The following is a 17,840-nucleotide window of genomic DNA, read 5'->3' on the forward strand; positions in this document are numbered from 1 at the left end:
TAAAATAGTTTCAACCTAGTTTGATGTTAGATTTTATTTGTCTCCTAACTTTAATTATTCATTTTTAAAGAAAGTTATTGTGAATCTAAAAAGGTTGAAACCATTATACCTTGCAATTCATAGGAACTGCAACACTGATATTTAAACTGTAAAGGTTCACTGTTTTCTGAAAATTACTTGGATACAAATGTATCTTACTGGTACCACTATTCCTGTTTAAATACTCAAATTGCTTCCTTAGCATATTTATTTACATATGCTGATTGATTCACTGGGCGACTCATTTATTTTACTAGTTCTCTCTTTTAATCTCTCAAGTCTTCAATTTTTCTCTTTCATTCCTGAATCTCTTGTCTTGAGCCCATTTAGTTCTTCCTCAACACCTTTAAGTGATACAAGTTCATTCTGAAAAATGCTAACCTTAAGGGTTTTCTGATCAAGCTGACCTCTCTCTCCACCATTCTTTGAATAACTGTACTTGGTTCTTACAGATCCTGCCTTTTTTGCTAAGTTGTTATTGATTCGTTGCCTGGACTTGTGGCTAATTTGGGTGCAGTGACCAGGGATTAAATCATTAACAAGAGTGACGTAGTTGGGAGTGCTAACTTCAGGACCGCTAATGTCAACTTTGGAATCATCTTTCTCTTTATTTTCATGTCTATATGAAGTGCTCAGTTCCCAACTCTTAACATCTCATCGTTTGATCAATCCATTTAACTTGGGATTGCATTTGTAGTTTCTATTGATGTTGCAAATTCCAAATGATCAGTCAATTCCTTGCTATATAATTTTGAATTGCAATAATTATGTTTACTGCAGTGTTCTCCACAGATTTTGGAGTAGTCAGCCCAATTTGTAAAGTAGCCGGCATCGGGCACTCGGCCCCTAGGGGGGTCCGGGGGCATGCTCCCCCGGAAAATTTTCTAAAAATAGGTCTCCGGAGATGCAATTTGAGGCATTTTGGGCACTCTGTGGCAGGAAAAAATGTGTAATTTTTCTGTCAGTTTTTGTTTATATTTGGAGTCTGTAGATTTGTCTCCCAATACCAATACAATCATTACTTATTAGTTCACAGCATTTATCCTTTTACTTCTCTCAGTGAATTCAAAGTGAAACTCGATTTACATAAGTTAAGTTGATAAAGTTTTGAGATAACTAATCATCTTCCATATCAAACTCAAAGTCTGAATCAACGCCAGATTCAACATCTCCCATATCCATGGCATCCAGTGCGTCATGACACAAATCAGTATTGCTGGCAACTGCCTGAGCTACAACCTGGACGTTAGCATCAAGTTCAGTTTCCACAGATACTTCGTTGTCTTCCTGGGCTGATCTAGAGGCCTGAAGGTCATCTGGAAACTCGACCTGTACTCCAATATCAGTCTTTGTGGCTGTATGGTAAAGACTGCCTTCATGGTCTGATCCTCCAACCATTGGGAGCTTCTTTAGTGATGGTAGATTTCTGAAGTGCGTCTTTCTCCAGACTTTGGTTGCTTCTACAAGCATCTCCTTGCACTCTTCGTCACCATGATCGGGACCATTTAGAGAAATGTGGAGCAGGCTGGCCATCATGTCTTTTTTGAGTCGACTCAACCTGCTCTTTACCCTCTTTACTGCACTTGCACCCCGTTCTACAACTGCATTGGACATGGGCTGGGTGAGGCAAATCTGAGCCGCATCCACAATTTGTGGGAAGTTGATTCTGTGAGCCACCTGCTCTTTAACGACTTTTCTTAAAATGAACTCAGTTGGAAAGAGGTCATCTTTTCCCCTGAGAACAGCAGAGGGTACCTTCCATGATGACATCAGGTACTTGAAGTTGTACCACTGCGCAAGTGTGTGATCTTTGTCAAACTGGAACTGCTTGCACAGCACGTTTACTTCATCCACACCATACTTCTTGAAGGCTGGATCTTCTGGCTTTGGGAGGCAGGTCGGATCGAAGATGGAAAATGCTTCAAGAACGGGTGCAGCCTCTTGAAATCTTCTATCTAGGTTCCTCTTGAGGGCAGTTGTGTAGTTTATTACTAGATTTTTCAGGAATGCCTCTACCTGGCCATCATCTTTAAGCTCCAGTTCCAAAGAAGCATAGTCTCCACCTGGTTGAATGGCTGTTTGCAACTCTGGAACAAGGTCAAAAGAGGACCGGATTTCAGAAATTCTGGATTTGGTGCTATTAAGTGCAGGTCTGATGGAGGTGTAGCATGTGTGATCTTTTTGGAACAGCTTGCTAAGGGTATTAAGATGAGGTAGAACTGCATTCAATAGAAGCATCGTGCCAACAAACTTAGTGTTGTTCATTCTCTGGAGAAGACCTTGAGCTGTAGCATCAGCTTCCTTAAACTGCCTCAATGTCTGCATCAGGGCAACAAGATTTCGGCACACTTTGGCCAGTTGAAAGCCACCGCGTCCTGCAAGCTTTCTGTATCTTGACTGCCAGAGACTTTGACAGTTTTTTCTGTTTTGCAGGGTCATCATTAGCATTAGCCAGCTTTATTTTCTGAAGTGACACACAGACCTTCACAAATGCTGAGCAACGTTTTGGATACTCCAGCCACTTCCACAACTGACGAAGGGTAACTTCGATGGTCTGGATATACTTCACAGTGTCATTAGCATCACTGCATGCCAAGGCAAGCCTGTGATTAATGCAGTGACTGCGCACCATGATGCTACACACCTTTTGAAGCCTGGCACCAACACCATTATTTTTGCCAGTCATGACACTAGCACCATCTGAGCCAAAACCACAAACTAAAGCAAGGTTTAGACCACAGGCCTTCAGCTCCTCAGTGATGATCCTTGTGAGAGTCTCAGAATCTGCGGATTCTGATGTCTCAAGAACATCTTTCACCTCAAGAAAATCAAAATGTGTCTTCCCTTCCTCATCAACATAACCAACATAGATCAACAGCTGCTCTAGGGTAGCACAATCCATCACCTCGTCAACTAAGATACTAAACCACTTGGCATCCTTGACCCTTTGAATCAGTTTCTCCTTGATAAGCTGACCAAGGAGGAGGCGCATCTCCCGCTGACTTCGTTCACTTGTATTTTTGAATTCTCGCTTTTCCGTGACACCAATGTGCTTTTCCAAATCAATCAGGGAGAGAAGTTTCTTGTTAGCCACTTCTTCTTTTCCAAGCCAATAAGAGCTCAGGAATGCGTTGTAGGGTACTTTATCAGCCACCTCGTGAGCCACTTTATACTGGTTAGCCAAGGATGAATTCCTTCTCTCCAACTCACAGATTACTGTCGACGTATGTCCACTGGCTCTTGCATGGTCAATAACAGCACTATGCTTGTAGTTGGTGGATGGTGCTAAGTTGAATATGTTCTGTTTGTTATACTTGTTTTTGGTGTTATGAACACGGCACAGTAGGCAGAACATCCCTTCCCCTTCACAGTACACCAACCACCACATGCCTGAGATTAAAAAAAACAAAAACAAACAAAAAAACAGGCATTGTTTTTTGTAGTCATTGTAAAAAGCAGAACTGAATTTATAATAAAGTAAACATTTTTTTCAGAAAATGTTTTAATATTGACAAAACACTGTGTCATTTACCTGTTTTGTCGCTGAATGAAGTTTTTCTGTCAGTGAGCCATGAGTGTTTGAACATGTCCACTCCTTTCTTTTTCCCTTCTGTTGTTTTTTTCTGGCTTTGAATTCTGGCTCTTTCAACTTCAGATACGTCTGAGCATTTGCCACAACAGGTGTAGAAGCTATGAAGCTGCTTCTTTTCCATCGCATCTGAAAAATACTCTTCTAACAGAGAGATTGCTTCTGGAGTTGGTAACATGTCCGGCATTAGATTTGTGCTTTCTTCAAGAGAACTTGGCCTTTGCTCTCCGCCAGCACTGCAGGAACTTTGTATGCATTGCTGTTCAGAGGTAGTTGCATTTTCAAGAGAGAGCTGCTGAGTACTAGATGAAGCTAAAATGGAACGATTTAGAGTGGGGAAAAACAGATGACGTTTATTTTTTAACTCTATTTTACAAAAATTAAATTTGTTTCAAAATTGAAAGCTTTCAAATCGAAGTTTTTGATTCTCCTTCTTTTTAATTTTACTTGATTAACTTGAATTCTTTCGTCAGGCTGGAAAACCAAAACTCTGTAGATGCGAAGAGACTGGGCCCGACTTTCAACATGGCCGCCATTTCTTGGTCGTGTGCACGTGTGCTTACTCTTTACCGACAAGGAAGGAAATGTAAACTCGTGAATATCTACCTTGGTTTTTGTAATATATTGTGTTTCTTAACCTATAAGAGTTTTCACATGCTTGCAAACCACCTCGGGATGAAGTTATCTCGAACGAACCTACGAGTTTAACATTGCGCGACCGAACAGCTGATCGGATGGCACATGGTAATGTATGAGGACTTAAACCTCCTTTAATAAACTTACCGATTTCTCTTGGTTCCTTGGGAATAAGGAAACTTGTTATTTTTCCTCTTTTCCCACTCATTTGATTTTCCACGGATTTTCGCTTTGACATCTCCCTAAGACTCAATGTAAATTTTCTTGTCGTAATGACGGGATCGTACTGTCGATTTGTTCGCATCCACTCTTTCCGAAAAACGAACTGGAACGATGGAAATTACGAAATATTTTGACAGAATTGCGGCAAAAGTTGATGTTTAATTGACAGCTTCCGGCCAATGCATTTTAACACGATTATTTTCGGTGTATATGTCTGTCTTCAGGTAAATAAAATAACATTTCCATTGTTATCTTCCTGGAGCGTACTAGACTAAGCTATTGTTTATCGTTTCCTTCGGAAATAACATGAACGCGTACTGTTTTTGGTACTTGACATTTTTAGATGAAAACACGCAACGTGCGAAATTATTTTACAGAAACTAAAGGATAATTTTTCTTTGTTTTTGTTTAACGTGAGTAGCCGGCGCTTGATACACGAGTAGCCGGCGAAAACGCTGGCCGCCGGCGCTTCTGGAGAACACTGAGTTTAGAATTTTGGCACTTGAAGCATATGATGAGGGTGTTTAGAAGTGGCTGTGGAGTTGTCAAGATGTGGCCTGTGTTGAGAAAATTGTTAATGTTGTGTGTCATTTAATGATGAGCAATAATTTGGCATATATTTGATGCCATTGTGAGGAAAATTAGAGAAAGATTTTATCATATATTCTGTCAGTAATGTGACTCATCAGGAAACCATATGGGCTTTTGAGTTTGCTTAAAGTGGTAAAAATTGAAGATAAGCAATCTCTAAGTTGGAAAATGTGAATAAGGAATTGCTAAATGAAGTGATGTACATCGACCAATCTCTTTGGTGCCTGTAGTAGTTTCTGTATGTTGCCAGAATGTATGGCTTGATGTGCAATGTATAGAAAAAGTGGCATTGATGCATTTTGTTCATTAATTATCTTCTCTGCAACTGCAGTAAACAACTCTGTCTTATAATGACCAGACTCATTATTCACCAACAGAAGAAAAAGGGAGTTTGTAAAACTGTACAAAGAATTATAATAATGATGATAAAAAATAAATAATAATAATAATAATAATAATAAGAAGAAGAATGATTATAATAATAATTTGAATTATTGTCAACCATACTATAAGTATACAGTATTAAAAGAAATATTTTTAGAGAGATTTTTAAAATATTGGCAACTGAGAAATTACATAATTTACTGCTAGACTGTAACAATCTTGACATGATTTTATTTCATTTGGTAAGCTGTTCCATTTGCCAAAGGCTTTTCAATAAGGATACTTGGATTTTATGATGAAAATCTGTTGGCTCTGTTATCCCTACACCAGGTGTTGTGTATCCCAGTGACTTTAGGTACTGTGGTGTTGTGGTTTCATTCAGTGGAAGATCGTATGGTTGAGAGCCAAATATTGTACCGCTCTGCATACCTGTTAAGTTAATTATAAATGCTGTAAAGTTTCTACGTCTTTGATTTAAGATGAAGATAGACGAGCAAATCAGAGTTAGTAATGTACATTCAAAGGATGGCTTCTTTTGTTCTTGAGTATGGTTCAGCATGAACAAACCAAAAGTCGTTGTTGTACTTTCCTTTGAACTATTGACTCCATCCTACTACTTTCGTTAATACATTTAATTAGTGTCATTGCTAAATTTCGCTTGTCACCATACGTCGGCCAGCTGGTCTCTTTCCTTGGCTTTCCGAACTCTTGGCTTCTTGGCTTTGCGAAGTTGGCCTACTTAGCAAATCCCGACTGTTATTAACAACTGTTGGTCTGAAGCTGGTAAAAATGTATTTTTTTGCGATATTTTATTTACTCACTTCAACTATACAGATCACCAACGAAAAAAAAAATTATGAGAAAAACAAAATCAATGAATGATACATGATGATAATTATTCAGTAGTTCTGATTTCTAACAGCAGGCTAGGTTCTAAAACAGCCCTAGTTAAAACTTTAGTTTCTTTGATAAATGATGCGTGAAACACGATTTGCTGACTCATTAATCATCTCCTTCACTGCCTTTCGGAACCGTGGACAAATGATACAGCTAGGCCAAGCAAGATTCATGTTATGAATTTCTCTACTATAAGGCAATCATATTAGACTTAATCAAAAAGAAAAATTCAAGGTGATTGTAAGTTGCTCCCCTCGTATGAAGCAAATTCGCTGCTACATAATTACCTTTAGGAAAAAAGCCCCAACCGTTAGCGGCATGTAGCCCTTGACGGTTCTTGGGTCAATGTCCAGCGGGTGAGAAAGGATCAGAGCAATGATTTCAGGCACATGACCCTGCGTGGCAGAATGTAACATATTCCATCCATCGATGTCTATACAGGTTGGAGTCGTTCCCTTCTCATATGAATTTCACTGCCTGTAAATTTCCTTTATAGGTAGCCACCATTGATTGCCTACTACCGTTGGCCTTCCTCTTCCTTTGGTGAGTCTGAGGCAACAACCTCAGACATTCACACTTTGTAGAGCTTTTGTTATTCCAAATTCACTAGAAACAAGCACAGGAAAACCAGCTGAGATTGCTTCAAGAGCAACCAGGCCAAATCCCTCTGTGCAGGTTGGCATCACAATCAAGTCAGCTTCACAAAACATATTCATTTCGTTACAATGTTAAAATACAAATTCCAGAAACGGTTTTAAAGGTCAATATGTGCAAATCACATTGCGATGGAAACCTAAAGGTGTGGATTAACCCTTGGCATACTACGGGGGAGTGGGGTTAATTTGAGAGAATACAAGCACTATGCGTTACAATGCTTGCCAAACAAGTACATTACATGGAAACCTCACAAAACCATATATATTCACAAAGAGTATTAAATTCTTGTTCATATCAATCAAAATATTCTGGGATATATGAAATCACGTGATATCACGGCGTGCATAATTTGCATAATTATGCAAATTTTATAAAGCAGATGAAAAATTCCTCCTAAATCCACGATTTTGCAATATCTGATCGTTCAAAAGTTACAGTTCAAAAGATAACAAGCTGCAGAAGTGTCTTTCTACTAAACAGTTTGAAAATTAGTGTTTAAATAAGCTGTATAATTACATGTGAAAAGGTACAATTATGTAACTTTTGACGAGATATACAGTTTTAGTTAATCTCAATCAACTCATCCATACAATCACATATTTCACAGGTTCATTTATGCACACTGCAACAAACCCTGACGTGTTTAATTTCGCAGTGATCTCCTTTTTCCCCTAAGAAAAGGCCTCCTTCCTCCCTCTTTCAGTTGTCTTGGGCCATTGTAACGGTCATCATCGAAATAATAAACTTGTAATATGTTATATCTATTGAGACATGGTTCTGGACACATTCTTACTCCTTAAACAGCACAGGTGTATGTAGTTTTCACTTGTTGAATGTGTACCTTACAGGTAGATCTGGTGTCACGACTGATAAGGTGATGGAAATGGTCACGGTTGAACCTGATATCATGGATAGAGACTGGGATGTGATGAATTCCTGTGTCTCTCCTAAAGGATTTGCCCTTTAAGCATTGACTTCTTAAACTCAAGACTTGAAATGTAGGCACGATTAGGGGATTTACAATGCGAAATGTGTGCATTTGAAGTACTTACTTCAATCAGATAAAAAAAGCCTTGAAATACCAGACCACCCCCCTCATGAGTCAGGCGTAAGATACAACCATTTCTAAACCAACCTTATGAGTATTATAGAGGCCAATTACACCTGGCCTAGCAGAGTCCCTTTTTTCCCCAAGTTCATTTCACTTTCACGTAGCGTTGAACAACACTTTCGTCTGCTTCACTCGTGGGAATGGTGGCTAAAACGCTCACTGGTTTTCGGTCACGCATGTCACACTTCCCTTCTGCGTATACAAACTTTCTCCCTTTTAGGCTCTTTTACTTTCTTTTCTTTTGGGCCACATATTTCTTTTGACAGGTCTAACCTGTTAGATCTTACTGTCCCACATGAAAGGGTGCACCTTTCTTCAAGTTCCTCATACAAAGCAAAGGAAGTATAATAGTTGTCCATAAAGACATAATATCCCTTGTCTAGGTAAGGCTCCATGACTGACATCACAGCCTCTCTACCTAAGTCTCTCTGGACTTCATCACCTTCTTTCCCAGTATATATTTTGCTATTTAACAAATGGCCACTGGTAGACTCTGCGAGAGTAAAGGCCTTAATTAAACCTCCCTGGCTTGATCGGAAGGATCTGTCTAAAGTGTACTTTCCCTTTGAACTTTATCAAAGTTTCATCAACGGCAAGCTGCCTGTTAGGTTTATACACTTGCTGAAACTTGGGTATTACCAAGTTCAGGAATGGTTGAATTTTGTTCAATTTATTCTAACCAGCTGAGTCAGCCCTGTGGGCTTGGGTGTTGTCTGCTAAATGTAAGTATCGCAGAATCTGGAGGAATCGATCCCTGGACATTGCGCTAGGGAAAAACTGTAGAGCTAAGAGCAGGATCTGTGCTCCAACATCACAATCAAGTCAGCTTCATGAAACATCTTCATTCATTTAAAGCAGTAAAGTACAAATCCCAGATACAGTTTTGTAGCTCAATATTGGCAAATCACATTGGGATGAAAAGCAAATGGTGTTGATTGAAAGCGTAAATCACAAAAATGTCCCAGCATGAAAGAATAGGTACCCGTCTGTAATGTGTTCAAAATTGTAAAAATAGAGACAATCATAGGAAGACCAGCTGAAGTTGCTTCAAGGGCAGTTAGACCAAATCCTTCTGTGCAGATTGGCATCACATTCAAGTCAGTTTCACGAAACACCTTCGCTTTGTTAAAGCGTTAAGATAGAAACCCATGATATGGCTTTGTAGTTAAGTATGCGCAAATTACGTTGAGATGTTAAGCGAAAGGTGTTAATTAAAAGTGTAAATCTGGTGAAACGTCTTGGCGTGAAAGAATAAGTTCCCGTTCTAGAAGAATAAGTTCCCATGATAAGACAAAGCAACCTTTGGCTTATCGATATTCCTCTGGTGAATCTGAGACATCCCACATTCACTCTGCTCTTCACTGAAGTAAAACACAACCATACCAGCTGGAATTGCTTCCAGGGCAACCAGTCCAAAGCCTTTGGTGTAAGATGCATCACAATCGAGTCAGCTTCATGAAACATCTGCATTTCCTTAACATACAGTTTCCGGAGATGTTTTCGTTGACAATCACAGGAATAGCAGCTGAAATTGCCTCCATAGCAACCAAACCAAAGTATTCTGTGTGAAATGGCATCATCATCATCAAGTCAGCTTCACGAAACATCTTCATTTTGTTGAAATGTTAAAGTACAAACCTGGACATGGTTTTGTAGTTCAGTATGTGCAAATCATGTTGCGACAGAAATCAAAAGGTATCAATTGAAAGCGTCATCTTTAAAACGCCTTGGTCTGGAAAAATATGCTCCCATTCGTTAATGTTCGAAATGTTAAAACTGGAGACATTTACAGGTATACCAGCTGAAGTTGCTTCAAGGGCAGCCAGACCAAATCCTTCTGTGCAGGTTGGCATCACAATCAAGTCAGCTTCACGAAACATCTTCTTTACTTCGTCAAAGCGCGAAATACAAACCCCAGAAAATCCCAGAGAAAGAATAAGTTCCCGTTCTGTATAACAATCAAAATTAGAAAAGTCAATTCCTGTTCCTCGGGTGAATTTGAGGAAACAACCACAGACATTCCACTGTCCATTCTGCTATTCACCAAAGACAAGCACAGGCATACTGGTTGAAATTGCTTCACACCAAATCCTTCTGTGCACGCAGGCATTGCAATCAAGTCGGCTTCATGAAACATCTTCATTGATTTAAAGTGGTAAATCCCAGATACGGTTTTTTAGCTCATTATGAGCTCAATCTTAGCAAATCACGTTGCGACGGTGTCAATTAAAACCATAATTTTGTTTGTAATATGTTAAAAATTATAAAAATAGAGACAATCACAGGAAGACCAGTTGAAGTTGCTTCAAGGGCAGTTAGACCAAATCCTTCAGTGCAGATTGGCATCACATTCAAGTCAGTTTCACGAAACACCTTCATTTCATGAAAGCGTTAAGATAGAAATCCCAGATATGGCTTTGTAGTTAAGTATGCGCAAATAATGTTGCAATAATGAGCAAAAGGTGTTCATTGAATGTGCAAATCTTGTAACACGTCACAAATGACCTTTATAAAGCACTGATCATATCTTAAAAAAGAGGTAAATCTCTAAAAGACATGCCTGTAAGAGCAAAACTATAATTTAAAGGTGTAGAGTTAGCATATTTCCTGTTGCAGAATGATAGTATATCATTGTTTGAATGCTCCTTCTGTTAGTCTGATGTAACTCTTCCCTGTGTTGCCTTTGTCTGTGGTTACGTTGGCTTTGTAGATTACCCTGGTGATGAGGCAGTTATCTAGTGGGCATTGGTCTTTTTTCTACAGTTGCATCCGCTTTTTGGGGTGGTGGTGTTAAGAATTTTCTTGTTATGGTTGTTAATGATGCTGCCCATGTTCGGCATGCAACTGTAGCTTACTTTCATGTTGTTCTTGCTAAAGACGGGGTGAGGATTGTAGTTTGGAGATGTGAAATAGGCAGCAGTAGTTTAACTTTATCAATCTTGTTCCAAATACTATTAATGTTTATGTGGGTTATAGACATGTTGCTTCCAAAGGCATGCCTACTGCTTTTGTGGTGGAATTCCATCTGTCTCCGCCAGAATTTGACCAGATGTGGAAAAGACCACTCCCAATGGCTCTCCAATGTATTTTCACACGCATACGATGAAGTAAGCACCAGAAAAATTAAAAAAAAAGGTGGGAGCAGTGACAGGCTTGACCTCATGCCATGCTGACTGCCATGCTGTGTCAACATAACCGAAGGATGTAGTTGGTTGCCTCAGTTTAACTCGTATGTCCAAAGAACTTAATGAGTACTGCTTGGTCGGACTTCACCTCTCAGTAACGTGAACAACAACTGCAGCGAATAAACAAAAATCAAATACAGATTGTAGACAATCTAACCACTCGGCTTGATGTAGACACTCCTTCACAGAATTCGTTGAATTTCCTCCTTAAAATATTTCAGGCTTCTCAAACGTCATGTGATAAATTCGTAGTTATATCACAAGAAATGAAGTGTTTTACCAAAGTTGTGTCTCTTTAAGTGGCTTTTAACATCTTGGGCTGCTCATACGCCTATAACAATTTCGGAAGCAAGTTACAGATTCATACAGCTTGTTTTGAGCACGTATCTTTGTGACGGCGGATTGCATCAGGATATGATTGGTAGGATGAAGGGAATGTGTTGCTCCCATGTGGGTTGTGTTTTTGGCTGTGGTATGTGTAGGTGGCTGACTACTGGTTGAATTGCTGTTTTCTTTCATCTGATATGATGAACTTTGGTTTGGATTCTCTTGTTTGTCTTCGCAGATTGAAGTATGGTGTTTTCTCTTACATTTCATACAACGACCTTTTGAGTAGCATTGACTTTTCGTGTTTGAGTCCAAGACAGTTTAGACATCTTTGTTGGCGTTGAAGGATAGATCTGCGTTCTTCTACTGATGTGATTTTATCGCATCTCTCTGGGCGGTGTGTTTCCGCGCAGTAAGTGCATGGGCGTGTTACTTTCGGTTTTCTGTTGAAAATTCTTTGTTTTTGCTGAGCATTGGCTAATATAGTGCCAGCGGTTGGTACGAATACTTCTCCGTCCATTTCAACAGATGTGGAATCTTCTTCAGAGGATATGTGACTTTTCTCTCGTGTTTCAATTTCTTGTCTTATGGCTACCCTCAATCTATCCAGGGAGCTTAGAAGGTAATTTAGTGTTAACAACTGGGTTGAAAACGTAAATTAGCCACCGTAAAGAGTAAAAAAGCTGACGTTTCGAGCGTTAGCCCTTCGTCAGAGCGAAGGGCTAACGCTCGAAACGTCAGCTTTTTTACTCTTTACGGTGGCTAATTTACGTTTTCAACCCAGTTGTTAACACTAAATTACCTTCTATACTCTCCCACCGACGCAGCACCACAGTTTCTTTAGAAACTTACCCCTTCATTCATTTATCCAGGGAGCTGTCCGCTAAAGGATCCGCTCTGAATATTAAGCAGCGTAGGTCCTCGGGTATTTTCTTTAGGAGTATGGGAATTAGCAAACTACCATATGATTCTGTCATTACGCCAAGTGTTTCTAAACCACGAATATTGGCTTCGCATTTATCGTGAAATTCCCTTAAATTTTTAATGTCACTTGATGGCGCTCGGATCTTGGATAATGATTCCATGTAAGTGTTGGTTAAACTTTGGGGTTTGCCAAAGCGCTCTTTTAATAGCTCAGTTGGTTTTCTATAATTTTCTTCAGTCAATGGAAGCCCGGAGATAGCGCGCGCTGCTTCTCCTTTAAGCATTCCATTAAGATAATTCATTTTTTCAACATCACTTAGTTCAAAGTTTTTATCGATAGCTGCACTAAAGCTATCCCAGAATGTGAGCCATTCAAGTGGATCTCCTCCAAAGGATTTGATGTTTATCTTGGGTAGATTAATGTGCATTGGAGGCGTTGGTGTTTGTTTGAAACTACTGTTAGGGAACTGACTCACCGGCGTTTCTTGTTTACTCTTGAGAAATCGTTTGATTCGGAATTGCCAGTCCGATATATTGTCTTGAAACGATAGGGCTGATTCTGTGTCTTTTAGTATTTCTGGCTCTGTCACCAAAGCCATTACAATTTTAGCATCCATGTGCGCTATTTCCCCAGCTCTTCGTGTGAGTCTGTCCACAAGTGCCTCTAATTCAGCGGGATCTGAATCCTTTGCAGCTATGAGTTTTTCTGCTTTTTTAAAGTCTTGCGCACAGTGTCCTTTGCAGGCTCCTCGGATCGATATCATTTTGGTTATATCCTCTGTCATCCTGGTCACGGCACCAATGTTACAACTATTGTAACTACGAAGTATCACGCGATGGTCAAGACAGCTGTGTTGTGTTATTCATAACTTAGAAGTACATCGCAAGCATTGTGACGTCATAATTACATAATTTATGACATAGGTATTTATTGTTGTATCATTTTTTCAAACTGTACTTAAATTACCATTACAATTGAACATGCTGAAATACGGAATTAACAAGAGAGATGCACTCGTATAAGCTCATTCATAGAAAGGTTTATACTTAACTAATTTTTTTTCACCAATAATACGCGCAGTGATTGCTGCTTTTCTTTTTCTTCTGCCTTTGCATTGCTTTGAGTATTACTTGCTCATAGACAACCCCTCTTACAATGTTTCCATTTTCATTATTTTTCTTACAGAACTTATGACAAGCCAATTGTTGATAAAGAGAGGCTAACTCGAAACGTTGATAACCTGAGATTATCAGTCCTCTTTAAATTAAGAAGTAAATCAAGGTCTAATGCTATTTTGGACTTTGATCATGATTGTTTTCGTTTTTTGTTTTATGGTAAAGGAAGGGAGGGAAGGGAGAAGGGGTACACTTTGTTAGATAAAGATGATTTTAAAAAATGTGATTTACCAGAAAACTGGGATAGGGTTATTGATTGTAATGGGGATGGGGTAAGGGTTAAATATCCATTTAAAATTAGATTGTTTTTAGCAAAATCACCAAAAACATATTCTATTATAAATGGGAAAATTCAAGAAGATCAGAGAATGTTAATTGAGAAACTATCAATTGATTTCAGTCGCCAACCTGTAACTATTCAATCATAGATATTATAAACAGAAAGTGAAATTGAAATTAACTGTAATGGCTTTAGGGACTGTAAGGGGTTCCACCTGAACGCAAAAGCTGATAAGAATATGACCAACAAGTGAGTTGAATGTACAAAATATACATGGCCCCTATCTAATAACCCTAGGCTTAATCCACAGTATGAATTTGCTTGAAATTGCTTTTATTTACAAAGTTAATTATAATTTTGTTGAGTTGATGTGTTTTCACTGCACTCTTTGCTTGTCATGTAGCTTTTCATGTGAGTTTGTTTATATAATTTTGAATGTGTAAGGGAGTCCCCCCTTAGAGTAACTAAAGCCATTTCATGCTCCCAGAATACTAAATATTCCATACTTTCTCATTGACAAATTTCCTCCAGTTGTTTAATTAGTTCAGCCTTGGTTTTGTTGCTGAATCCTCTCGCATTTCTCTTCTTTAATTCTTCTTTCAATTGCTTCACTGTCATATGAGAACAGCTAGTGTCAGTGGTAGTGGACTCAGGGAGGGGATGTTCATTTTGAGCTTCAATAAGATTGCTGGAGAGGATCTTGACTTAAATTTACTCGTGCCTTTTTTCGGTTTTCTTTAATTTCAACATCCCAGTAGCTCTCCTTGCGCTTCATGTAATTGCGTACTTCCCACTCGTGTTCTTTAAGCTCCCACTGACGTTGCTCTTGTCGCAGAACATCTCCTGCAGAATCCCACTTGTTGGACTTTCTCAGAATTATTGCACGTGCTACATCATTGTTCTTTTCAACTCCTTGCCCTGTAAATATTTTGACTGAGTGGTGGAGCTCAAAGAACTTGGGAATGTGTGCTACCATAATGTGCATGTATGGGGTAACTCTGGCTTTCTCGTACCCTTCTCTTTTGCCATTTAGACTGACAAAAAGAGAAATCCACTCTTTGGCTTTCATGAAAAATTCTGTGGGGTCTTTCTCAGGGTTCCAGTCATTGACAACTTTGTAAATTTCTGCAAACTCTGTCCAGACTGCAACCACAGTTGATGCTGTTTCTGGGTGGAGAATGCTATGTAGCTTACTGGGAAGGTCAGCTAAAAGGATCTTTTTGTCTTTTCCAAGGAGACTTGTCCAGTCATGTTTCCCGCTACCTTTCCCATCTGCATTTCTTTGTTCCCACACATCAAAAGAAACACCACAAGATTTGATTACCCTAATAAGGCTTTTTAGGTGTAATCCTGTTGCTGCCCCCTTTTTATGGTCTAAGTCATCATCTTGATCCCAGTCAAGGCACTCCTCCACTAGATTTCCAATCAAAATATCTGTGATTCTCAGCATTAAGTGCAGCTCGTCTACCACTATACGATCCAGTGGTATATTTAGTATAGGTTGTTTATCACAACAGTAATTATCTCTGGATTTTTTAGACATTTCAAACATTTCTTTCAGTGTTTTTGCTAAGGGGGGAGTGTTATAACTTGTATAGTCATTGTTGATTCTCCAGCGATCATTTTTGTGTGTTTTACACCAGGCACAAGCATAATTAGATGTTGCCCCCTTCAGTCCAAGCATCAGTAAAATAAATTTATAATCACCACCAAGATATAATTCAGTTTGAATCTCTTGGCCATCCACATTCATTTTACCTTTGGCAGTCAAGTCATTTACCTCATTGAATAAACTCTGGAATGACTCTTTTATTGTGTGGTAACTCTCGGTTCCATTGACTATGCCAAGAGTTCTGTTTCCTTTTGCAGACATTATGGACTCCTCTGTTTGCAGAATGGAAAATAAAAGTAAAATAAAGTTTGAATTTCTTGTCATTCTGGCACCATCACCATTGATTTTGATTTTGATTTTATCAGTGATGGGGTCAAAGTCACTGTTTTGCTTCAGGAAATCAGAGATATGTATTTTAAACACTGTTTCAGGGGAAGTTACTTTGGCCCCTTCAAACTTAGCATTTAGAGGTTCAATTTTGCACATTTTGTTCAGTTGATCACGGCATTGTTTGACCAAGTAGGACCTTGGTAGACTATCAGTGATCATGGAAATTTCGTGGTAAAATGAATCCCCCACACAAAATTTGTCCAGTAAGAAAAGGATTTTTTCAACATTCTCTTTTTCATGTGTGGACAAGGTACTATACTTTCTTTCTCCTGCTTGAGTGGGTAAATCTTGACAGTCTGGTTTACTTGTTACGTTGTGAACCACATCACTGTCTGATTCTTTGACAGTTAACCCAACTAGTTGAACACCAAAGGAAGAGCAGAACCAGAGAGCAGCTTCAGCTCGTGAAATAAAAGTTTTCAAGGTCCTGAACTTATTTTTCACAGTTGAAAGAGGTTTTCCCTGGTATGAACTAACCCCACAGAATTTTCCAATGATGCAATATAATCTTCAAGCTCTTTGTTTGTTTTCTGCAAAACTTGGGTTTCATTTTCCTTTTGGTTCACTGCCAGCACCATTTCCTCATAGATTCTTTCTTTCTCCAACTCTAAATCTTCATAGGCCTTTTTCCAATCTTGTAGCTCATTTTGTATGTTTTCAATTTCTTGATAGAGTTCATGTACAGGTTTTGTTTGACCCTCCATAACATGAAACTTTCGGACTCGGTTATCCAACTCTTTTCTTGCCCTGCCCTTAGTTTTTTTGTAATCTAATGAAATTTTATAAGCAATATTTAACAAAGCTTCATTGATTCCATCTCGTATATTTTCATCATCGCTAAAGGCAAAGCCTTGCCCGAATGTGCACTTTTCCACCAAATCTATGTAGCTGAACCTTTTTGCCGTGGGTGAGTTTTCTGCTGCGCTTGTAGAAGGAGAATTTGCCTCTATCTCTTCACATCCGCTTGACAAATGTTGACCGGAAGTGTCACGCGACAGAACGTTTCGTTCTTGAACAGTTTTATGCCATTCTCTAAAAAGAGGATAAGGAATTTCCAAAGTAAAAAGCACTCTTTTCTCTTTTTCCCTCGCCTCATATCTTAATTCCGGTTGAGTGAATTTGATTGCATCCTTAAAACGCGAGTAACATTGACTAAATTCGTCGCTCATTTTACTTGCAAATTTTCGGAGATTGTGTAACGCCATTGCACAATTTATTAAAGGCACGGTTACATAGGTCAAGTAAAGCATTTTGGGATTCAAGATGGAGGACGAAGGGGCTAAAAACTACGGTTGACAGTCGACTAAAAACATGGCGTTTTCCCGAAATTTTTCTTGGGTTTTAAAAATGGCGTCACATTGAGAACTATTTAGCAGTATTTGGGCCGTTTTTCCACCAAGTTTGGAACCGATTTAGTGGCTTCAATGGCTCCTATTTTTGCACTATAAATGAAGTTTAGCATGTGAACAAATCAGTTCGATCTGGAAGAACATTCCTGTGAACCCGTGAAGTGGGTTCATTTTCGACAATTTATGCTACCTTTGGACAGTTATTAAGAAAATGTATGGCGGAGTGCGAGGATTTCTACGTCCAACAAAAATTGCTTCGGGAACCGCTTTAACACATGCAAATGCACACAGAGCACGCAGCGAAAGGTTGTACATGTAATCCACTTTATTTTGCGATCTGGAAGAACTTGTCTCCTCTGGCGGTTGTAACACAGGAGCAATTATTAAAAGAAGGTTAGCTGAAAGCGCACTGTTTTCCTTGTAGTGATTTTGCGACTCGTTTGTAACCTAAGACCGAGTTCGACATCGATG

General features: G+C 39.0%; 2 protein-coding genes across 2 annotated transcripts in view; one reads left to right on the forward strand and one right to left on the reverse strand.

Annotated features, from left to right (window-relative positions):
- The window catches only part of LOC113686632 (uncharacterized), a 187,630-nt gene that overhangs the window by 12,012 nt on the left and 157,778 nt on the right, over positions 1-17,840 (forward strand). The window lies entirely within an intron of this gene.
- Positions 14,695-17,225, reverse strand: LOC149048036 (uncharacterized). The gene is made up of 2 exons (XM_089202281.1): positions 16,627-17,225; positions 14,695-16,528 (listed from the first exon to the last, which is right to left on the reverse strand). Exons 1-2 carry the CDS (start codon positions 17,223-17,225, stop codon positions 14,695-14,697), a joined length of 2,433 nt encoding a protein of 810 aa, XP_089058407.1.

This window comes from Pocillopora damicornis, chromosome 3 (assembly GCF_964200805.1).
Source record: "Pocillopora damicornis chromosome 3, jaPocDami1.2, whole genome shotgun sequence".
NCBI lineage: Eukaryota > Metazoa > Cnidaria > Anthozoa > Scleractinia > Pocilloporidae > Pocillopora > Pocillopora damicornis.